We start from the raw sequence: 21,501 nt of genomic DNA on the forward strand, positions 1-21,501 counted from the left end.
GAGATTGTTGGGTTTGAGGATGTCATAGAAAATTTAAGAAAAAAACTACTGAATGGAACCAAAGGGCAAGATGTCATTTCAATTCACGGCATGCCAGGTTTAGGTAAGACGACTTTAGCCAACAGACTCTATTCTGACAGGTCAGTTGTTTCTCAATTTGATATTTGTGCACAATGTTGTGTGTCTCAAGTATATTCGTATAAGGACTTGTTATTGTCCTTGATACGTGATGCTATTGGTGAGGATTCTGATCAGCATAGAGAACTTCATGACAATGAATTAGCTGATAAGCTTCGCAAAACCTTATTGCGCAGAAGGTACCTTATCCTTGTTGATGATGTGTGGGAAAATAGTGTTTGGGATGATTTAAGAGGTTGTTTTCCAGATGCCAATAACAGAAGCAGAATCATTCTAACAACAAGACATCATGAAGTTGCCAAATATGCTAGTGTTCATAGTGATCCCCTTCATCTTCGTATGTTTGACGAAGATGAAAGTTGGAAGTTGCTTGAAAAGAAAGTGTTTGGTGAACAAAGCTGCTCCCCTCTCCTAAGAGATGTTGGGCTAAGAATAGCAAAAATGTGTGGACAACTCCCTCTTTCAATTGTTTTGGTGGCTGGTATTCTATCAGAGATGGAAAAGGAAGTAGAATGTTGGGAACAAGTGGCCAACAATTTGGGTACCCACATTCACAATGACTCAAGAGCCATTGTAGACCAAAGTTATCATGTTTTACCCTGTCATCTTAAGTCTTGCTTCCTTTATTTTGGAGCATTTTTAGAGGATAGAGTGATTGACATTTCAAGGTTAATAAGGTTATGGATATCAGAATCATTTATAAAAAGTAGTGAAGGCAGGAGCTTGGAGGATATAGCAGAAGGTTGCTTGGAGAATCTTATTGGAAGAAATCTAGTAATGGTTACTCAGAGGGCCGATTCAGATGGTAAGGTCAAAGCATGTCGCCTTCATGATGTATTACTCGATTTCTGCAAGGAAAGAGCAGCTGAGGAGAATTTACTACTATGGATAAAACGGTAATATGATAAGTAATGCTACTTTCAATCAATCAAGTATTTCAAGTTATATTTGAAAATTAATGATATGATTTTGCTAATTGATATATTCACAGAGATCAGATTACCAAAGCTGTTTACTCTCACAAGCAGCATGCTCGCTTAGCCTTCACTGAAATGGATAATCTTGTAGAATGGAGTGCATCTTGCTCACTTGTTGGCTCTGTACTTTTTAAGAGTTATGACCCATACTTTGCCTGTCATGCTTTTGCAATTTCACACATTTTATTAAATTTCAAGTTTCTAAAAGTATTGGATTTGGAACACGAGGTTTTTATTGATTTTATTCCAACTGAGCTCTTTTACTTGAGGTATTTATCTGCACGCATTGCATGCATTGATCAGAATTCAATTCCTTCAAGCATATCCAATCTTTGGAACCTTGAAACTCTTATACTAAAGGGTATATCAGCTACGACACTATTACTACCTAGTACAGTTTGGGATATGGTTAAATTGAGACATCTGCGTATTCCTTACTTCAGCCCAGAAAATGAAGAAGCATTACTCGAGAACTCTGCAAAACTTTATGATTTGGAAATCCTTTCCACTCCATATTTCTCTCGTGTTGAGGATGCAGAATTGATGCTGAGAAAAACACCTAATCTTCGAAAACTGATATGTGAAGTTGAATGTTTAGAATACCCCCCTCAGTACCATGTGTTGAATTTTCCAATACAGCTTGAAATACTAAAGCTTTATCGATCAAAAGCCTTTAAAACCATCCCCTTTTGCATCTCTGCACCAAATCTCAAATACCTGAAACTCTCTGGTTTTTACCTGGATTCTCAGTACTTATATCATCTGAAGAACCTTGAGGTACTCAAACTGTACTACGTTGAATTTGGTGAGCATAGGGAATGGAAAGTGAGCAATGGCATGTTCCCTCAACTCAAAATCTTGAAACTAGAATATTTGTCCTTGATGAAATGGATTGTAGCCGACGATGCCTTTCCTAACCTTGAACAATTGGTTTTGTGTGGATGTCAAGATCTTATGGAGATCCCTTCTTGTTTCATGGACATCATTTCTCTCAAGTACATCGAGGTAGAAAACTGCAATGAGTTGGTTGTCAAGTCAGCCATGAATATACAAGAAACACAAGTTGAAGATAATCAAAATACTAATTTCAAGCTCGTTCTCATCAAGGTACACTACTGAAAAAAGCTTTATTCTGCATGATTTTGATGAATCAGAAATGGCCTAAATTTTATGAACTGTTTTCTCTGTAATCTTACCTGGTGCCCTCGTTTTACATTTGGGTTTTTCTCTTGGTTTTCTTGCAGAAAAAGATGTTGAAATTAAATTTATCTCATGATGAAGATATACCCAAGTTATTTAAAAGATTACTTATTTGTCCAGGTACTACTTTTTTCTTTCTTTCTTTCCCTTTTTTTGAGTACACCAAATAGATAGATTCATCTTTTTTGTCTTTTCGATATGAAAGGGATAGAATCAGTTTCAACTGATAGGAAAGAGAAGAAACTTACTGTGACCGGAGATGTGGATGCTGCTGAAGTTCAATTAGTTGTGGAGAAACTGAGAAAGCGTGGCATGCCAGGGTTGTAGTCCCAACTTGTCAACACAAATGTGCTATAGTCATTTTGGTTACTGTAATACCATTTCATGACACACACACAAACATTAACTGTAGTAAAGTTTTGATGGATCAGTACATCTGAGTTCAACCCATTGTAATTCATTCAAATTCAACTCAAAATGAGTATGCAGAGTTTGTAGCTGGAGCAAATTGGATTATCACAAGTAATTTCTTTATGAGTTATTCCATTTAATAAAGATTCTGTAAATGTCCAACGGCTGTTGCATTCATTGTAAACTAAATACATCTCGCAATGTAACTATTTGAACAAATTTTTCATTCAAGTCCTTGAGGTTTGATGCAAGTCATTAGATTTTACGGATGCTGAAGTGAATGGTTTCCGCCTGTTCTATTTTCTTATGAGTTCACCAAAATGTTGTGATGCCACTCTGCTACAAGTTAGAGAAATGAGAATGTTAGCACCCAAGAGTATGGCCTAGCGGTCAATGAATGAAGCAGGTGAAAACAACAAAAGTGAAAAATATTAAGAGATTTCTTCCCATCTATCTAAGTACCGCTAAACAGAGATACCTGATAGCTTTTTGGTTGGAAGAAGCAGGTACTCAGTAAATGTCCATATGCTTGGAACTAAAGAATTCAAGGCACACAATGTATTTCAGTAATCTTTTATCTCTGCCCGCAGTTGAATATACCAGATATCAGATCTGAGACAATGTTTAAAAAGGAAACTATTATTCGACCCTATTCCTTTCTCAAACCTCGAAACCAACACCAGTTATACAACAATTTATGCAGAACCCTTTAACTATATACTCTATACAAATTAAATGAGTAACTAAGCATTTGAATAAGGGAAAAATTGCAGTGGTACATACTCTATGACAAACATGTACTAACAGTATTGTCAATGTTCCTTGCAATCTTTAACAGGCTTAGCTTCAAAACCTCCTTCCGGTCTCCTCTCAAGTTCATATGGCATGTAAGTACCAAGTATCCTATCCCACGTCACAAAGAAAGGCTGTGAATAGTTATACTTGGTCCCATAAAGCTGGTGATGGATATCATGGTAAGCGGAGTTGTTTTTAAAGAAGATATGGAAGAGATTTCCGGGCAACCATAGTCCGCAATGATCATCAACCGTCTTGATCGTAGCAAATGAGAAAAAGAAGATGGAGGTACGTGGTGACATGCCAGAGACAAGGAAAGCTAGAGCCCCACCGATTGTGTCAAGAATCAGACCCTCCAAAGGGTGGTTGTACAAAGCTCCAAATGCATATGGAACAATTAGCCGGTGATGTTGAGCATGGATATGTTTGTACAAGAACTTGTTTTGGTGCATGTACCGATGCATAAAATATTGCCAAGTATCTAACATCAACATGGCAACAAATAACTGTCTGCCAAGAACAAAGATTGAAGTGTGTCGATCCCCACCAGATTCACCATCATCTCCTGTGACCTGCTCCATATAAGTAGATAATCAGACAACAAGAATTAGTAAAAATACAAACATAAAAATTGACATGATGTGGAACAAGAATATGAGAATCAGGTTCATGATTGGAACAAGATACTAAACGTACACAAAACAAGTATGGGAAGTACAACTCCTCATGGCATGTACTTACGTTACTTGTCAGAATTCAGAACATACGAAAGGTGTACAACTTTTAACTCATTGATTAGTACAACTCCTCTCCTAATTAAACTTGTCTATTTTCCTCTTGGGATCAGAAAAGCTTATATTTCTGCCATCATAAATGATAAGGCAAGTGCTAATTTGTGGGTCCCAGAATCACAAGCCAACTTACCAAAGTGAAAGGGAACCAAAGCAGTGCATTAGTTGAGTCAAGACTCAAGAGACCCAACTAATGACCACCCATAAAGAGAAGTGCCAACAAATAAAATAAGTTTGAAGTAGAATTTTCAAGGGGGTAGACATGAGTTAGGCTAAACTTTGCAAATTAGGCTACAGCCTACACACATATCAACGCAAGCCAAAGGAAAGACAAGACCACATTGTTTTCTTTTTATATCTCTTCTTTGCAGGTTAGAGAAATGAATCTATCCCTCAACATATCCAAGCTCACATATTGCAGTTGAAAAGATCATCTCACAACTTACTTTAGTCTTTCCATAAGACCAAACATATGTGAAGTAGCACAGTAGAAAGCTAGGTAGACAAGGAAATGCAAAAGAAGAGCAATGATTCCCCATTTTACCACATTTCAAGTTTCTAAAAGTACTGGATTTGGAACACCAGGTTGTTATTGATTTTATTCCAACTGAGCTCCCTTACTTGAGATATTTCTCTGCGCTCACTCATCAGAATTCAATTCCTTCAAGCATATCCAATCTTTGGAACCTTGAAACTCTTATATTAAAGCGTAGATCAGTTATGACGCTATTACTACCTAGTACAGTTTGGGATATGGTTAAATTGAGATATCTGTATATTCCTAACTTCAGCCCTGAAAATAAAAAAGCATTACTCGAGAACTCTCCAAAACTTGATGATTTGGAAACCCTTTCCAATCCATATTTCACTCGTGTTGAGGATGCAGAATTGATGCTGAGAAAAACACCTAATCTTCGAAAACTGATATGTGAAGTCCAGTGCTTAAAATACCCCCATCAGTGCCATATGTTGAATTTTCCAATACGGCTTGAAATACTAAAGCTTCATTTATCAAAAGCCTTTGAAACCGTCCCGTTTTGCATCTCTGCACCAAATCTCAAATACCTGAAATTCTCTGGCTTTTACCTGAATTCTCAGTACTTATCAGAAACTGCTGATCATCTCAAGCACCTTGAGGTACTCAAACTGTACCGCGTTGAATTTGGTGATCATGGGGAATGGAAAGTGAGCAGTGGCAAGTTCCCTAAACTCAAAATCTTGAAACTAGAATATGTGTCCTTGATGAAATGGATTGTAGCTGATGATGCCTTTCCTAACCTTGAACAATTGGTTTTGCTTGGATGTGAAGATCTTATGGAGATCCCTTCTTGTTTCATGAACATCCTTTCCCTCAGGTACATTGAGGTAGACATCTGCAACAAGTCTGTTGTTAAGTCAGCCAAGGATATACAAGAAACACAAGTCGAATATAATCAAAAATACTAATTTCAAGCTCGTCATCATCAAGGTACACTACTGAGAAAAGCTTTATTCTGCATGATTTTGATGAATCAGAAATAACGGCTTTAAACTTTATGAACTGTTTTCACTGTTATCTTTAACCCTCGTGGCGTCATTTGGGTTTTCTTGCAGAAAATGGTGTTGAAATTCGATACATCTCATGATGAAGAGATACTTAAAAGATTATCCTCTCTTCCAGGTACAGATTATATTTTCTTTCTTTCCTTTTTTTTAGTACATCATAAAATTGATTCATCTTTTTGGTCTTTTTGATATGAAAGGGATAAAATCAATTTCAATTAATAGGATAGAAAAGATCTTACTGTGAGTGGAGATGTGGATGCTGATGAAGTTAGATTGGTTGTAGACAAACTAAGCAAGCGTGACATGCTGTAACGAAATGCTGAGCTCTGGTAAACTCAGCCATGATGGATTTCCAGAAAATGACAAGGTTATAGTCCCATTGTAATTTGTTCAAATTCAACTCAAAACGCCCATTTATCACCTCTAACTGATGACCACATCTGCAAAGTTAATGGTATTGTTGATGATTTTCAAAGCAAGGTTGAGGAACTAGTTACTTAAGCTAGGACCTAAGACTTTTACCCATTTTCAACTGTGATTTTTGTTGTATGGTAAATGGACATTTTTAAGGCAGTTCTCACACAACGTTATAAATATCTATATAAAAAGAAAAAAAACAGTTGTAATTATTTATTGGCCGTAAACTAAAATTTGTATTATTTGTTATGTCTGCTTTACTTCTGTATTTTTTGAACTGCTTTGATATGCGTTACTTGAGCCGAGGATCTTTTGGAAACAGTGCATCTACCTCTAGGTAAGGGTAATAAGATTTGCACACACTCTACATACCGCAGACTCGTATTTGTGGGATCACATTGGATATGGTGGTGGTTGTGATCTTAAACTAAAATGTGTATTCCTGGAGCTAAAAATTTGACACCAAAAAGAGAAAGATCATAACTTTGTGGGATCGTTTGTTTATGTATGTTATGTAGCTCTAAATATTCTGGAGTCTAGACAACTATAACTGTAATTTCTTTATGAGTTGTTTCTTATAATAAATTCTGTAAACTTCCTGCAGCTGGTGCATTCATTGTAATTTGTAAATTAAATACATTTCAAATCATTCACTCAGTCCTTTAATGTTTGTGGCTCCTGAATTGAATGGTTTCACCCTTTTGTATTTTCTTATGAATATACAACAATATAGTCAGTGTAATCGCAAAGGCCAAGGCCACAGGTGGGTTTGGAATGGTGGTGCTCTCAAATTTCTGCTGAATGACTCTCAAATTGTGAGTCTTTTCATTAAATAGAGAGTATAAAGATTACATATCCATAAAGAATCCATCATTCCAATCCCTAAACCTCAGTTATTCTATCTCTCTAAATCTGCTATGATATCCCTCTGAATCAACTATTCTATCACAATATTTATTTTCTTTGATTTTACAACAAATCTATATAATTATACTAATTTAGTAGCAGTATATAATTACATTAATATATGCAATCATTCACTAATAATTCATGATTTGTGAAGATAGAGACGTGGTTTCTGATAGACCTCAGCAGCCCAGATAGAGAAGCAGAGGCCTACTCAAAGTGCTAAATACCCTTTTCCCAAAATACAAACTTTGTTTTATAACACAAAAGTCACTCATCTTTGTTGGTTCTATGCAATTTTGTTGATTGACAAAGTGACAGGAAACAAGTAAGTCAAGTTGGTTCATAGATACACTATATCAAAGAGCCCAAATCTGTAGTAAGATAACTAATGAATAAAGACAAGTGTGCAATAATAAAGCAACAGATGATAGTTAGTTCATTGAAGAGTTGAAGTTCGACTACAACACTAAAGAGGCGAGGAGTTTGATTTGAAGAAGGAGTTTACTTGAAGTAGAACTCTAAGTAGAGAGAGTTTGAGTTTATGAGGAGTTTAAATTGAAGAATAAATCTCTCAACAGTTGTATGATTATATGTATTTTTAGTTTAAGATTATAAGATTCAAAAATCTTCTCTTTACTTTCTAAAATTTCATATCAAATTAAAACCAAATAAAAAACGAAATGGAGGGAGTACTTAGAAAACAAAGTACAATGATATTCCTAAACCACTAGAAATTAGAGCAAATGATTATACTTATACTATTAATAAGAAATTGCAAGTATTCATTTAAGCGATAATTGCTAAACGTAGATGCCTTAAAGCTCAGAAATAAATCATTTCGTTTGTATTATGGATTTGGGCGACCCAAATGAATTTGTATCTGTTTTTTCTCATTTATCAATAAGAAGAAGTCCCCGAAATTTCATTTTTTTTAAAACGGTCAAAAACATCTAAATTATCTTATTTTATGTTTGAATTGTTGAAAGTGTGAGTTTTCTATATGAATTATCATCCCACGGTTAGCGAAACACACCTAGACCAAATGTTTGTATAGAAATGCTTCTACGACCGTTTGTCCATAAAATCTTTGACCATTTGACATATACAATGACTCTATTAGTTAATACATTAAATTTTAAATATATTTTAAATTAATTTCCTTAAAATCCTAAACTCTCTCCTTTCAAGCTGGAGATATCTATGCCAAGGCAGAGACGAGACCACAACTAAAGAAGGTATAGAAGAAATGATGGACGTCCCGATTGGAATAGATTAATTTATATGGTGATAGTTTTAACTTTTAACCTAATATTAATTTATTTAGATTTGTCAAAGTGGAATTATTTTTCCATGTGGAGTGCCACGTGACAGAATTTTAAAACAAAAGAGAGAGTGCAATACATAGAACATCAGAAATTAGTCGAGAGGTGTTTCACTAACTATGAGTGATAGTTCAAGGAGAAAACTCACACTTTTAATAATTCAGATATGAAACTTAAAAAATTGAATAGTTTCAATATATTTTTTATCCTCAACTCTTTCGTTAATAAAGGGGAAAATAAGCCCTATTATTGTTCGTCAAGAATAGACAAATGCAATTTTTGGTTTCCAGCGGCCATTCCAAGACCAAATTAGTCATTTTGGAAAGTTGAACTTTGTGCAGATGGATCAGACTCGGTTAGTGTTGTTGGATGGGACAGGGAAGTGGGATCGGGTCGGGTCAAGATAGAGGAAATGGAGGGGGGGAGGGGATAGGGTGTCACAACCCGATTTAGGGTTCGGAGACGGCACGGGTGCGTTGTCTATACTCGGACTTCTGGTCTTGCCCCTACCTTTGGGAGTGGAGTCAGGTGGAGGTGAATCTTTTTTGGCGTACAATTACTTTGTACATATAAAATTAAAATTATTTTTATGTATATATAGTAATTGTTATTCATCCTTGACTTCTTTGTATGTTTACATCTCCAGAATTTCATTAGGTCAATCTTTCATCTTAAACCTAATGAATGAATTAAATAAATTGACGGACAACCTCCATTTATATATTTAAGTATTTTATTTTTAAAAAAAAAACATTTTAAATTAAATAAGAAAAGATATTCGTGATAACCAACGGCAGGGTCAATTTTTAAGTTTCTGCAATTTTTTTAATTTTTAATTTTGTAGAAAATCGACGGACAGTGTTTGATTAGTTCATCAATTTTTTGCCAAAAACAATAAAATGCAGAAACGTGCAATTTATGCATCTCACTTGTCAAATGTAATTAATTGCAATTCAATATTTAGTTGTAACCCAACACTAAATGTTGCAAAAATTAACTTTAACTGAGCTATAATATCAGTAACAAACTGACTAAATACATACTAAATATCCATCAAACAATCTAAAAGGTCTACCAAAGTTCATTCATTTACAAAACATTCAATTACCAAATAGTATAAAATTATCAAGTCAATAATATTCCAAATTAAGGTATCTAGACAACAGTTAAATAAACCGATGGACAATATCGGGTTTTTAATTTATTTTAAAAAAAACACTGACGTTGTTCGTGCTTTCTAATATTTATATTTTCTCCCAAAAAAATCATTTGCAAAATTTATGGACCTATCTCAAAAAAATTATCCCACGCAAAAAATCGAGAGATGTCCCTCAGTTTATTATAAAAATAATTTTTTTTTAAAAAAATAGAAAGGAATAATGGATGGACTTTTGACCCAATCTTGCAGTACTTATCCTATCATAATTGTTCTTGGATTTTTAGTTTTTTTTGGAGCACCACATATCACAATTGAACTATTTAAACAATTATTGCCAGCTGTTACAATTATTTCAATGCCCATGAGTCATATCATCGATAGGGGTTGAGCTAAAACCTACGGATTTAATTCAATAATTTTAATTTTAATTATGTGTGTTTGTATAAATACAGTAATATATTTGGAATTCAATAAATTAAATTAACTTTTTAAAAATTTATAAATTCTAAAGTTATCTTTGCACTTTACATGTCTGCCTTCCTCGAATACTTTTGAATATGCATAATGCTTAATATGTCTTTTAACTTGGTCTTATTTTATATTTATGTCGTTCAATTTTTGTCGACACAAGTAGACATGTAAATTTGTATAACGTTAAACAAGTAAATACATGAGTCCACGTGACATAGTACACACGGGGCAATATACTGGATGCAAATTATCATGTAAGATGTCATGTAGGACATGTATGTTTATTTGTTTAATTTTTTACAAGTTTAAGTGTCTATTTATGTGCAATCAAAATTGGAGAACATAAATATAAATCGAAATCAAGTTAAAGGATATATTGTATAATACCTTTTGAATAATTCTTTGGCACTTTATCTTAGTGTACGAGCAATGACTTTGTTTATTTGTTTGTATGGCCCAACTCTTTCAAAATATCTTACGCGTAGGGGAGAGAGCTATTTATTATCATCTATACTCCCTCTTTATGAAACTTTTTCTATATCTAGTTCTCTCTTGTTCTTATTTTCTTCATGTTTGTTAATTAAAAGAGATTCACAATAGGATTGGTAAGGTAAGATCTAGCCTCCTTTGTTTGTACTTATCCCTATTGAGGATATTTATGTAAATAAAAGACAAATTGTCTAGTGGTATACATTCATAAAAAAAAAAAATACTCATGTAAATATTCTATTTATTTTAGATTATAAGTTTCAAAAAAAATTCTTTTATTCTTAAATTTTATGTCTGATCTAACACTCTCACATAATTTGAAATTTGAGTAATATATATATATATTCTACTCACGGATCTTCATCGTTGACAAATAATTGTTGGTCATAAAATAATGAGATAATACATAAATATGTCTTTTAATGTGACATAATATAAATCAGCTTATCTCATGCGAATTATTATGTAGGCCGTTTGTGTCCACTAATTTAGTAGTAAGTTAGTTGTGAGATGAGGAAGTGAAGAAATAAACTATAATACTGTGTGTTCTTCTTTCCCAGTCCACAACAGTTTAATTCTTGTGTCACAAGGATGTATTTCAACAAAGAATTATCTAATCTGAAAGATCGACTCCTTAGCACGGTGCAAGATCAAAATTACTCGGATGTTACAAGGGATCGAATAAATTTCTTTCTATGGGACTTAAAATTCCTCGATTGTTTTCTCCATTTGAAAAGGTTGCCTTTTGCAAGTGAATGCGGTATGCTAAAAGTCTCACAGAAAATCATAGAAATTTGGAAGTTTCAGTGTAAACCCTATGATTGTCCAGATCTATTTCCGTACAAGACTCTGTATGTTTACGATTCATTTGGCTACTGGAAGGATGTAATTTGGAAGACTAAGCAAGAATTCAGAGCTGAATACTCTTTTCCAAATACATCACTTGCAGCCAACAAGGTGGATGATGATGTAGCCCCAAATTTGTGATGGAAGTCATCGATGTTTTTGTGGAGAACCTCAATGTTCTAGTGAAGATCAATGATCCAATTTCGTGGCTTTTTGTTCCAGAACACAAGGAACAAATAGAACAAGTGTTAAAGGAGTTGAAGTTATTGAGATTTTTTGTCTGCTTTGTTTCAAACAAATGTATAGAGCCTCAATACCGACATACTACTTTTTATATTCATGCTTTAATTGAGGCTAGCCACATTGCAATGGTTGTCTGGTTGCATTTGCCAGTCGTCTATGGAAATCAAGACGTGGCTCCAAGTGAAGTCAGTCGTTTGCTCTCTGATTTCATGGAATTGAAGATTAAGTCCATTCAGCCAGTCATCAGCCGCAACAATATTTATATTGATGTCCTGCAAGCTTTGAAGTCAACCATACCACAAGCACAAAAGAAGCATGCAGCTGAGAGTAGCACTGTGGAGATTCCAACACACAGTCTGACGGTTGGTTTGAGTGATCAAATGGCTAACCTTCAGGAGATGCTCTGCCTTCTAAGAGATAATCTCATTCATCTGCCAATACTAGATCTGGAATTTCATCTTCAAGATATGGATTCTGTTATTATTGATGCTGGACTTCTTATTTACTCATTATATGATATCAAGAGGGAGAAGGAAGACACAGTATTGGATGATATGAACCGAGCACTTGGTTTTGATCTTCCAAGAAACATTGAGCCTATCAAGGCGATGGTCTACCTCATCATGCAAAAGGCATTTCAATGTAACTTGCCAAGGATTCATGGACTAGGCTATGTCGATTTTCTATTGAAAAACCTGAAGGATTTCCAAGGCCGTTATTCAGATTCACTCGCTTTCCTCAAGAATCAAATTCAAGTAATTCAAACGGAATTTGAGAGCTTGCAACCTTTCCTGAAGGTTGTCGTAGAAGAGCCACACAATAAGTTCAAGAGACTGAATGAAGATTGTGCTATACAGATAATTAGGAAAGCACATGAGGTGGAATATGTAGTTGATGCTTGTATAAACAAAGGCATTCCTCATTGGTGCCTCGAGCGTTGGCTCCAGGATATCATAGAGGAGATTACTTGTATCAAAGCAAAGATTCAGGAAAATAACACTGTTGACGATACAATGAAGACTGTCATTGCTCGTACATCATCACAACTGGCAAGGACTCCGAGGATGAATGAAGAAATTGTTGGGTTTGAGGATGTCATAGAAAATTTAAGAAAAAAACTACTGAATGGAACCAAAGGGCAAGATGTCATTTCAATTCATGGCATGCCAGGTTTAGGTAAGACGACTTTAGCCAACAGACTCTATTCTGACAGGTCAGTTGTTTCTCAATTTGATATTTGTGCACAATGTTGTGTGTCTCAAGTATATTCGTATAAGGACTTGTTATTGTCCTTGATACGTGATGCTATTGGTGAGGATTCTGATCAGCATAGAGAACTTCATGACAATGAATTAGCTGATAAGCTTCGCAAAACCTTATTGCGCAGAAGGTACCTTATCCTTGTTGATGATGTGTGGGAAAATAGTGTTTGGGATGATTTAAGAGGTTGTTTTCCAGATGCCAATAACAGAAGCAGAATCATTCTAACGACAAGACATCATGAAGTTGCCAAATTTGCTAGTGTTCATAGTGATCCCCTTCATCTTCGTATGTTTGACGAAGATGAAAGTTGGAAGTTGCTTGAAAAGAAAGTGTTTGGTGAACAAAGCTGCTCCCCTCTCCTAAGAGATGTTGGGCTAAGAATAGCAAAAATGTGTGGACAACTCCCTCTTTCAATTGTTTTGGTGGCTGGTATTCTGTCAGAGATGAAAAAGGAAGTAGAATGTTGGGAGCAAGTGGCCAACAATTTGGGTACCCACATTCACAATGACTCAAGAGCCATTGTAGACCAAAGTTATCATGTTTTACCCTGTCATCTTAAGTCTTGCTTCCTTTATTTTGGAGCATTTTTAGAGGATAGAGTGATTGATATTTCAAGGTTAATAAGGTTATGGATATCAGAATCATTTATAAAAAGTTGTGAAGGCAGGAGGTTGGAGGATATAGCAGAAGGTTACTTGGAGAATCTTATTGAAAGAAATCTAGTAATGGTTACTCAAAGGGCCGATTCAGATGGTAAGGTCACAGCATGTCGCCTTCATGATGTACTACTCGACTTCTGCAAGGAAAGAGCAGCTGAGGAGAATTTTCTACTATGGATAAAACGGTAATATGATAAGTAATGGTACTTTCAATCAATCAAGTATTTCAAGTTATATTTGAAAATTAATGATATGATTTTGCTAATTGATATATTCACAGAGATCAGATTACCAAAGCTGTTTACTCTCACAAGCAGCATGCTCACTTGGCGTTCACTGAAATGGATAATCTTTTAGAATGGAGTACGTCTGGCTCACTTGTTGGCTCTGTACTTTTTAAGAATTATGACCAATACTTTGCCGATCGTCCCTTTTTCTCTCATGCTTTTGAAATTTCACACATTTTACCACATTTCAAGTTTCTAAAAGTACTGGATTTGGAACACCAGGTTGTTATTGATTTTATTCCGACTGAGCTCCCTTACTTGAGGTATTTCTCTGCGCTCATTGATCAGAATTCAATTCCTTCAAGCATATCCAATCTTTGGAACCTTGAAACTCTTATATTAAAGCGTAGATCAGCTGCCAGATATAACAGGGTATTACTACCTAGTACAGTTTGGGATATGGTTAAATTGAGATATCTGTATATTCCTTACTTCAGCCCTGAAATAAAAAGCATTACTCGAGAACTCTCCAAAACTTGATGATTTGGAAACCCTTTCCAATTCATATTTCACTCGTGTTGAGGATGCAGAATTGATGCTGAGAAAAACACCTAATCTTCGAAACCTGACATGTAAAATCGAGTGCTTGAAATACCCCCATCAGTACCATGCATTGAATTTTCCAATACGGCTTGAAATACTAAAGCTTTATGGATCAAAAATCGTCAAAACCATCCCCTTTTACATCTCTGCACCAAATCTCAAATACCTGATACTCTGTGGCTTTTACCTGGATTCTCAGTACTTATCAGAAACTGCTGATCATCTGAAGAACCTTGAGGTACTCAGACTGTCCTTCGTTATATTTGGTGGTCATATGAAATGGAAAGTGAGCAATGGCAAGTTCCCTCAACTCAAAATCTTGAAACTAGAATATTTGCCCATGATGAAATGGATTGTAGCTGATGATGCCTTTCCTAACCTTGAACAATTGGTTTTGCGTCGATGTCATGATCTTATGGAGATCCCTTCTTGTTTCATGAACATCCTTTCTCTGCAGTACATCGAGGTAGAAAACTGCAATGAGTCGGTTGTCAAGTCAGCCATGAATATACAAGAAACACAAGTCGAAGATAATCAAAATACTAATTTCAAGCTCGTTCTCATCGAGGTACACTACTGAAAAAAGCTTTATTCTGCATGATTTTGATGACTCAGAAATAATGGCCTAAATTGTATGAACTGTTTTCTCTGTTATCTTTACCTGGTGGCCTCGTTTTACATTTGGGTTTTTCTCTTGGTTTTCTTGCAGAAAGAGACATACCCAAGGCATTTAAACAATTACTTTTACTTCCAGGTACTACTTATTATTTTTTCTTTCTTTCCTTTTTTTGAGTACACCGAATAGATAGATTCATCTTTTTTCTCCTGTCGATATAAAAGGGATAGAATCAATTTCAACTGATATGAAAGAGAAGAAACTTACTGTGACCAGAGAATGTGGATGCTGATGAAGTTCAATTAGTTGTGGAGAAACTGAGAAAGCGTGGCATGCTCTAACAAAATGCTGAACTCTGGTGAACTCAACCGTGATGGATTTCCAAATAATGACAGGGTTGTAGTCCCAACTTGTCAACACAAATGTGCTATACTCATTTTTCTTACTGTAATACCATTTCATGACACACACACAAACATTAACTGTAGTAAAGTTTTGATGGATCAGCTGATATGTTAGTTCAACCCATTGTAATCCCGTTCAAATTCAACTCAAAAAATGCCCATTGAGTTATTCTTTAACAGGGTATCCAGAGTTTGTAGCTGGAGCAATTTGGAATATCGCATGTAATTTCTTTATGAGTTATTTCGTTTAATAAAGATTCTGTAAAACGTCCAACGGCTGTTGCATTCATTGTAAACTAAATACATCTCACAATGTAACTGTTGAACAAATTTTTCATTCAAGTCCTTAAGGTTTGATGTAAGTCATTAGATTTTACGGATCCTGAAGTGAATGGTTTCAGCCTTTCCTATTTTCTTATGAGTTCACCTAAATGTTGTGATGCCACTCTGCTACATGTTAGAGAAATGAGAATATTAGCACCCGAGAGTATGCCTAGTGGTCAATCAAAGAAGCAGGTGAAAACAACAAAAGCGAAAAATACTAAGAGATCTCTTCCCATCTATCTAAGTACCACTAAACAGAGATACCTGATACCTCTTTGGTTGGAAGAAGCAGATACTCAGTCAAATGGTAGAGGTGAGCTCGACACCATCAATAACAGCCCAAAAAAAGAACAATGAGAAAGTTACAAATCACAATACATGTCCATATGCTTTGGAACTAAAGAATTCAAAGCACACAATGTATTTCAGTAATCTTTATCTCTGTCTGCAGTTGAATATACCAGATATCAGATCTGAGACAATGTTTAAAAAGGAAACTATTATTCGACCCTATTCCTTTCTCAAACCTCGAAACCAACACCAGTTATACAACAATATATGCAGAACCCTTTAACTATATACTCTATACAAATTAAATGAGTAACTAAGCATTTGAATAAGGGAAAAATTGCAGTGGTACATACTCTATGACAAACATGTACTAACAGTATTGTCAATGTTCCTTGCAATCTTTAACAGGCTTAGCTTCAAAACCTCCTTCCGGTCTCCTCTCAAGTTCATATGGCATGTAAGTACCAAGTATCCTATCCCACGTCACAAAGAAAGGCTGTGAATAGTTATACTTGGTCCCATAAAGCTGGTGATGGATATCATGGTAAGCGGAGTTGTTTTTAAAGAAGATATGGAAGAGATTTCCGGGCAACCATAGTCCGCAATGATCATCAACCGTCTTGATCGTAGCAAATGAGAAAAAGAAGATGGAGGTACGTGGTGACATGCCAGAGACAAGGAAAGCTAGAGCCCCACCGATTGTGTCAAGAATCAGACCCTCCAAAGGGTGGTTGTACAAAGCTCCAAATGCATATGGAACAATTAGCCGGTGATGTTGAGCAAGGATATGTTTGTACAAGAACTTGTTTTGGTGCATGTACCGATGCATAAAATATTGCCAAGTATCTAACATCAACATGGCAACAAATAACTGTCTGCCAAGAACAAAGATTGAAGTGTGTCGATCTCCACCTGATTCACCAAGTAGAGAAAACAAGTATGAAAAGTACAACTCCTCATGGTATATACTTAAGTTACTTATCAGAACATACAAAAGGTGTACAACTTTTAGCTCATTGATCGGAGATAAATCGTATTCGGTATGAGCTAGCCCTCTACTAATTAAACTTATCTACTTTCCTCTCTTACCAAAGTGAAAGGAAACAAAAGCAGTGCATTAATTGAGGTCAGGACTCGAGACCCAACTAATGGACCACCCATAAAGAGAAGTTACCACAAATAAAATAAGTTTTGAGTAGAGATTTTAAGGGGATAGATATGAGTTAGGCTACACTTTGCAACTTAGTTTATAGAAGTGGTTGAAACTAACTTTGCAAATTAGGCTACAGCCTACACACATAGCAACGCAAGCCAAAAGTAAGACAAGACCACATTAATGTTTCCTTTTTATATCTCTTCTTTGCAGGTTAGAGAAACGAATCTATCCCTCAATATATCCATCCAAGTTCACATGTTGCGGTTGAAAAGATCATCTCACAACTTACTTTAGTCTTTCCATAATTCCAAACATATGTGAAGTAGCACGGTAGAAAGCTTTATTGGGAGGTCACAGTTAGGCTTCCTATTCTCAACTATTAAGCTGCCGTCAACTAACTTTGCAAGACAGATGGATACCAAGAAGAAGGTAGACAACGAAATGCAAAAGAAGAGCAATGATTCCTCATTTTCTTTAGTAAAGGCAGATTAAGCCAATAAAAGCTTATTCTTAGGATAGTTTCAACATCCTTGTTGACAGTTTCTATATGAGACGTCTAGTAGTCTCATCCCCAGCATCAGCATCGACAGCCAAGATCAAAACAATGCTGATTGAGCCGCTTTGGCAACCTATTTTCCTAGAAGAACTTCAAAGTCAACCTTTCTTTATAAAATCAAATGACTCAAAACTGAGGTTCAACAGTTCGCATCTGAGTTTTACAGAACTCCTATTTTCCTATCAATCAGAGAATATCTAACCTGCAAGCTTCAGCATTTCATATAAACTTCCTTATCAAAAATATTTCATATGAAGCTATAAGATGTAATTTCTGTTCAGATAACGATCGACTATCACTTTTTAGGATCAAGAGATTTTGAGACACTTCATAACGTAAATTATAATATATAGATATAAAACACTCTGCATAAGTAGCTTTGAGGCTTGTCAAGGCAGGAAAAAAGAAATTTGCACACTTTGTGATTGACCTACACAAGAAGTCATACTTCTTGCTCTTGTACTTCAATTGAATTTCTTTATTCTGTGCATGAAGGATTCATCTAAATGATCGGTAAAACAAGTAAGCTATGGATTAACATCCAAATAAAACATTGTACCATAGTACCTCTGACAAATGGCTCCTTTACCAAAAATGTATATAAATAAATATTAAGAACGTTAAGGACTAAGATAGAACAATTTAGCCATCCATCTATTGGGAAATTCTAGGATCACACACACAAGCATAAAAAAGTTCCTCCCTCAAGTCAATGAAAATAATTCAAAATGTTTGAAATCAGCCTAACAACAAATGATATTCACATTTGAAATCCAACAACATTTGCCTAGCAGTGCCAATTCGGACAAAAGAACTATTATCACACCGCCATCGCATCCAAATATTCCCCTATCCACGACTCACTCCGTGTTGTAATACACAACATGTCAACATCCAATTATGAGTTGCACATACCGTTGACAAAATCATATGACTCACCCCACGTTGTAATACACAACATCCAATTATGAATTGCACATACCGTCAACAAAATCATACACTCGTAAATCAAATAATTTCTAAACCTTAAGCCGTCACCAGACATAAGCATTTCATTCCAATCAAAACAAAACCAAACAAGCATATACATAATAAGTTATCAATATCAACTAAGCCTCAATAGTTAACCAAATAAATCCCATGTATCATTACGGTTCACCAAACAAGCATATACATAATAAGTTATCAATATCAACTAAGCCTCAATAGTTAACCATATAAATCCTCTGTATCATTATGATGCATACAAAGAAGACCAAACAAGCATATGCATAATAAGTTATCAATATCAACTAAGCCTCAATAGTTAACCATATAAATCCTCTGTATCATTATGATTCATTAAAACTAGACCAAACAAACATATGCGTAATAAGTTATCATATCAACATATCCTCAATAGTTAACCATATAAATATCATTATGAGCATAAAAAGAAGATCAAACAAGCATATGCATAATAATACATCAATACCATCTAAGCCTCAATAGTAAACTATATGAATCCAACTCATCATTATGCATAATAACCTCCAAAACAAATAAAAATCAAAACTTTGCAGCAACTAGAGATGATCAAAGTAACTAACCGCAAAGAGAACGGTAGCAACAGCAGCCTGAACAATCTGTTGGAGAAGAACACCTTTAACAACCTCTTTTTTTGACACCAAATTCTTCTCATCCTCATCTTTCTTAGAATGCAACCTATAATTATCCATAGTCCCAAGCATTAAATACAATCCTGAATATACCCAATACACAACTATTGGTAAAAATGTTCCCAAAACTTCATCTGACACATATCCTCCCTTCCCCTGATGATCAATATTCATACTACCCACCATCTCAAAAATACAAAATCCTCACCAAAATATTACCAAGGTCCTTCCTTTATACCTTCTTGAAATTACCCTTAATTGAAAAAACCCAGAAAAGAAACAAAATTGTTCCTTTTTAAATCTTTTTTTGAAAATTACCCTTCAAAAGGAAAGAAAAAAAATCACTATCTTTTTCAAAGTAGCCTTAAAAGGAAAACAAATAAATACCCAATAAAAGAAAAACTGAAATTCTGAAAAAAATTCAAACTTTGTATAAAATTGAAATTAGGGTTTGTAGAGAAAGAGAAGAGTGGAGATATATGGTTTGATTGAAATTCTCTTCCAAATAGAATTGGAAGGAATTTCAAACAGCAAAAAAAATTCAGAAAAAATTTAACAAAAATAATGAATTTTTCAGAGTGGATATTATTGTTTTGCAAAACTGGACTCCTATAATAACGATCATCAAATTAATTTTATTTATTTATAATGGATTTTCTTTGTCGTTGTTATTATCAAATTAATATTAGACCCACGACTTTTCAGCAGTGAAAAAACTTACCTTATTCCGTGATTTAACTAAGTCAATAAATCAACTTCTATGATATTTATTACAGTCAAACTTTATTATAGTGATAATATTCGTTTGAAAACTTCATAGTTGTTAAAAGTAACGTTTTGTTATACATGTAAATTATTATTGATGTTTAAAAAAGACAAACATAAAGGATATTATTGTTTTTGCAAAACTGGACTCCTATAATAACGATCATCAAATTAATTTTATTTATTTATAATGGATTTTCTTTGTCGTTGTTATTATCAAATTAATATTAGACCCACGACTTTTCAGCAGTGAAAAAACTTACCTTATTCCGTGATTTAACTAAGTCAATAAATCAACTTCTATGATATTTATTACAGTCAAACTTTATTATAGTGATAATATTCGTTTGAAAACTTCATAGTTGTTAAAAGTAACGTTTTGTTATACATGTAAATTATTATTGATGTTTAAAAAAGACAAACATAACAAATTTTTTTCTCATGAAATTATTACCATAAGTCCATAATTGAAGGACACCAATTATATGTATTATGTGTATGACATTAATGTAGTTATTACCATAGTTAGAATTAGCTAAAGTGAAGGGCTCTACATTAAAGGATCATTAAGTTTTATTTTTGGAATTATGTATACGTAAAAAAAAATATCTTGATTAATTATGATCAGACGATAAATAAAAAATATCATGTATTTGTTGATTTTAATAAAAACTGGCAAAATTTCTTCTTATGGAAATATTGTCTTCATTTTAAAAGAAATAGTATTTCTCGTTTGAACACACTTGTTTTTAAAAAAATCTAAGAAATAAAAAAGAATTTACTATTTTATTTTAATCAAGTGCCTTAAACAAAGAATAATAATTATTAAACATTAGTATTAATTTTTAAACTAATGGAGCAGCATGTGCTGTCACTGATGGTTGATATTTTCTATGGAAGGTTGACATGTCAGACAACATAATAAATACAAATCGAAGTATCCTAAGTAAGTATATTTCAGAGGTTGTTCATATGGTAAATATTTTTTAGTTTTAAAATAAAAATTATAAAAGTGAAACTTTTAAGTAGGGCTAAAAAAATAAATTCTTTTTGTATTTTACTTTTAGTAGTATATCAACATTTCAATTATGTAATGATGACACATAGTAAGATTATATTATATTTTAAGATATAAATTAAAATAAAATAACTAAAATTCCTCAAATTAAAAAAATAAAGGAAATAATTGTTTATTCTTTTTTTTATGGGTGTGGGTTCATCGTGGCTTATGAATTTTATTATATAACTTTGTTAAATTTAGGGTCA

The 21,501-nt window shown here is 34.2% G+C and overlaps 4 protein-coding genes across 5 annotated transcripts in view; 2 read left to right on the forward strand and 2 right to left on the reverse strand.

The window, feature by feature from the left end:
- LOC102596173 (putative late blight resistance protein homolog R1B-17) overlaps positions 1–2,642 on the forward strand; it is a 5,992-nt gene extending 3,350 nt beyond the window's left edge. The window contains exons 2-5 of the mRNA XM_006363190.2: positions 4–1,034; positions 1,130–2,222; positions 2,360–2,435; positions 2,521–2,642. Of these exons, the coding sequence (XP_006363252.1) occupies positions 4–1,034; positions 1,130–2,222; positions 2,360–2,435; positions 2,521–2,642 (2,322 nt within the window). The remainder of the gene's footprint in view (positions 1–3; positions 1,035–1,129; positions 2,223–2,359; positions 2,436–2,520) is intronic.
- Positions 2,643–3,262: 620 nt separating this feature from the next.
- Positions 3,263–19,809, reverse strand: LOC102583924 (sphinganine C4-monooxygenase 1-like). Its single transcript, XM_006363154.2, has 2 exons — positions 19,402–19,809; positions 3,263–4,093 (listed from the first exon to the last, which is right to left on the reverse strand). The coding sequence occupies exons 1-2, from the start codon at positions 19,654–19,656 to the stop codon at positions 3,539–3,541; spliced, it is 810 nt and encodes a 269-aa protein (XP_006363216.1). The 5' UTR covers positions 19,657–19,809; the 3' UTR covers positions 3,263–3,538.
- Positions 11,077–15,650, forward strand: LOC102594522 (putative late blight resistance protein homolog R1A-4). Of its 2 annotated transcripts, XM_006363186.2 has the most exons (4): positions 11,077–13,820; positions 13,916–15,033; positions 15,175–15,219; positions 15,306–15,650. In XM_006363186.2, exons 1-2 carry the CDS (start codon positions 11,611–11,613, stop codon positions 14,400–14,402), a joined length of 2,697 nt encoding a protein of 898 aa, XP_006363248.1. In that variant the 5' UTR covers positions 11,077–11,610; the 3' UTR covers positions 14,403–15,033; positions 15,175–15,219; positions 15,306–15,650. The 2 variants fall into 2 exon arrangements, with proteins under 2 accessions (XP_006363248.1, XP_015158825.1); XM_015303339.1 differs by lacking the exons at positions 15,175–15,219; positions 15,306–15,650 and having other exon boundaries at positions 13,916–13,998; positions 14,145–14,232.
- LOC102594844 (sphinganine C4-monooxygenase 1-like) lies at positions 16,191–18,030 on the reverse strand. Its single transcript, XM_006363187.2, has 2 exons — positions 18,015–18,030; positions 16,191–17,012 (listed from the first exon to the last, which is right to left on the reverse strand). The coding sequence occupies exons 1-2, from the start codon at positions 18,028–18,030 to the stop codon at positions 16,483–16,485; spliced, it is 546 nt and encodes a 181-aa protein (XP_006363249.1). The 3' UTR covers positions 16,191–16,482.
- Positions 19,810–21,501: the final 1,692 nt, after the last annotated feature.

The sequence above is a fragment of the Solanum tuberosum genome, unplaced genomic scaffold, assembly GCF_000226075.1.
Source record: "Solanum tuberosum cultivar DM 1-3 516 R44 unplaced genomic scaffold, SolTub_3.0 scf00424, whole genome shotgun sequence".
Lineage (NCBI taxonomy): Eukaryota > Viridiplantae > Streptophyta > Magnoliopsida > Solanales > Solanaceae > Solanum > Solanum tuberosum.

What these genes read in the sequence shown, in the direction of transcription:
- LOC102583924 (XM_006363154.2), bottom strand. Translation starts at nt 19,656, where the DNA reads ATGGTGGGTAGTATGAATATTGATCATCAGGGGAAGGGAGGATATGTG. An exon ending in TTGCTACCGTTCTCTTTGCG is followed by an intron (nt 4,094 to 19,401) that starts GTTAGTTACTTT and finishes TATATGGAGCAG; the next exon opens with GTCACAGGAGATGATGGTGA.
- LOC102594522 (XM_006363186.2), top strand. Translation starts at nt 11,611, where the DNA reads ATGGAAGTCATCGATGTTTTTGTGGAGAACCTCAATGTTCTAGTGAAG. An exon ending in TTTCTACTATGGATAAAACG is followed by an intron (nt 13,821 to 13,915) that starts GTAATATGATAA and finishes ATATATTCACAG; the next exon opens with AGATCAGATTACCAAAGCTG.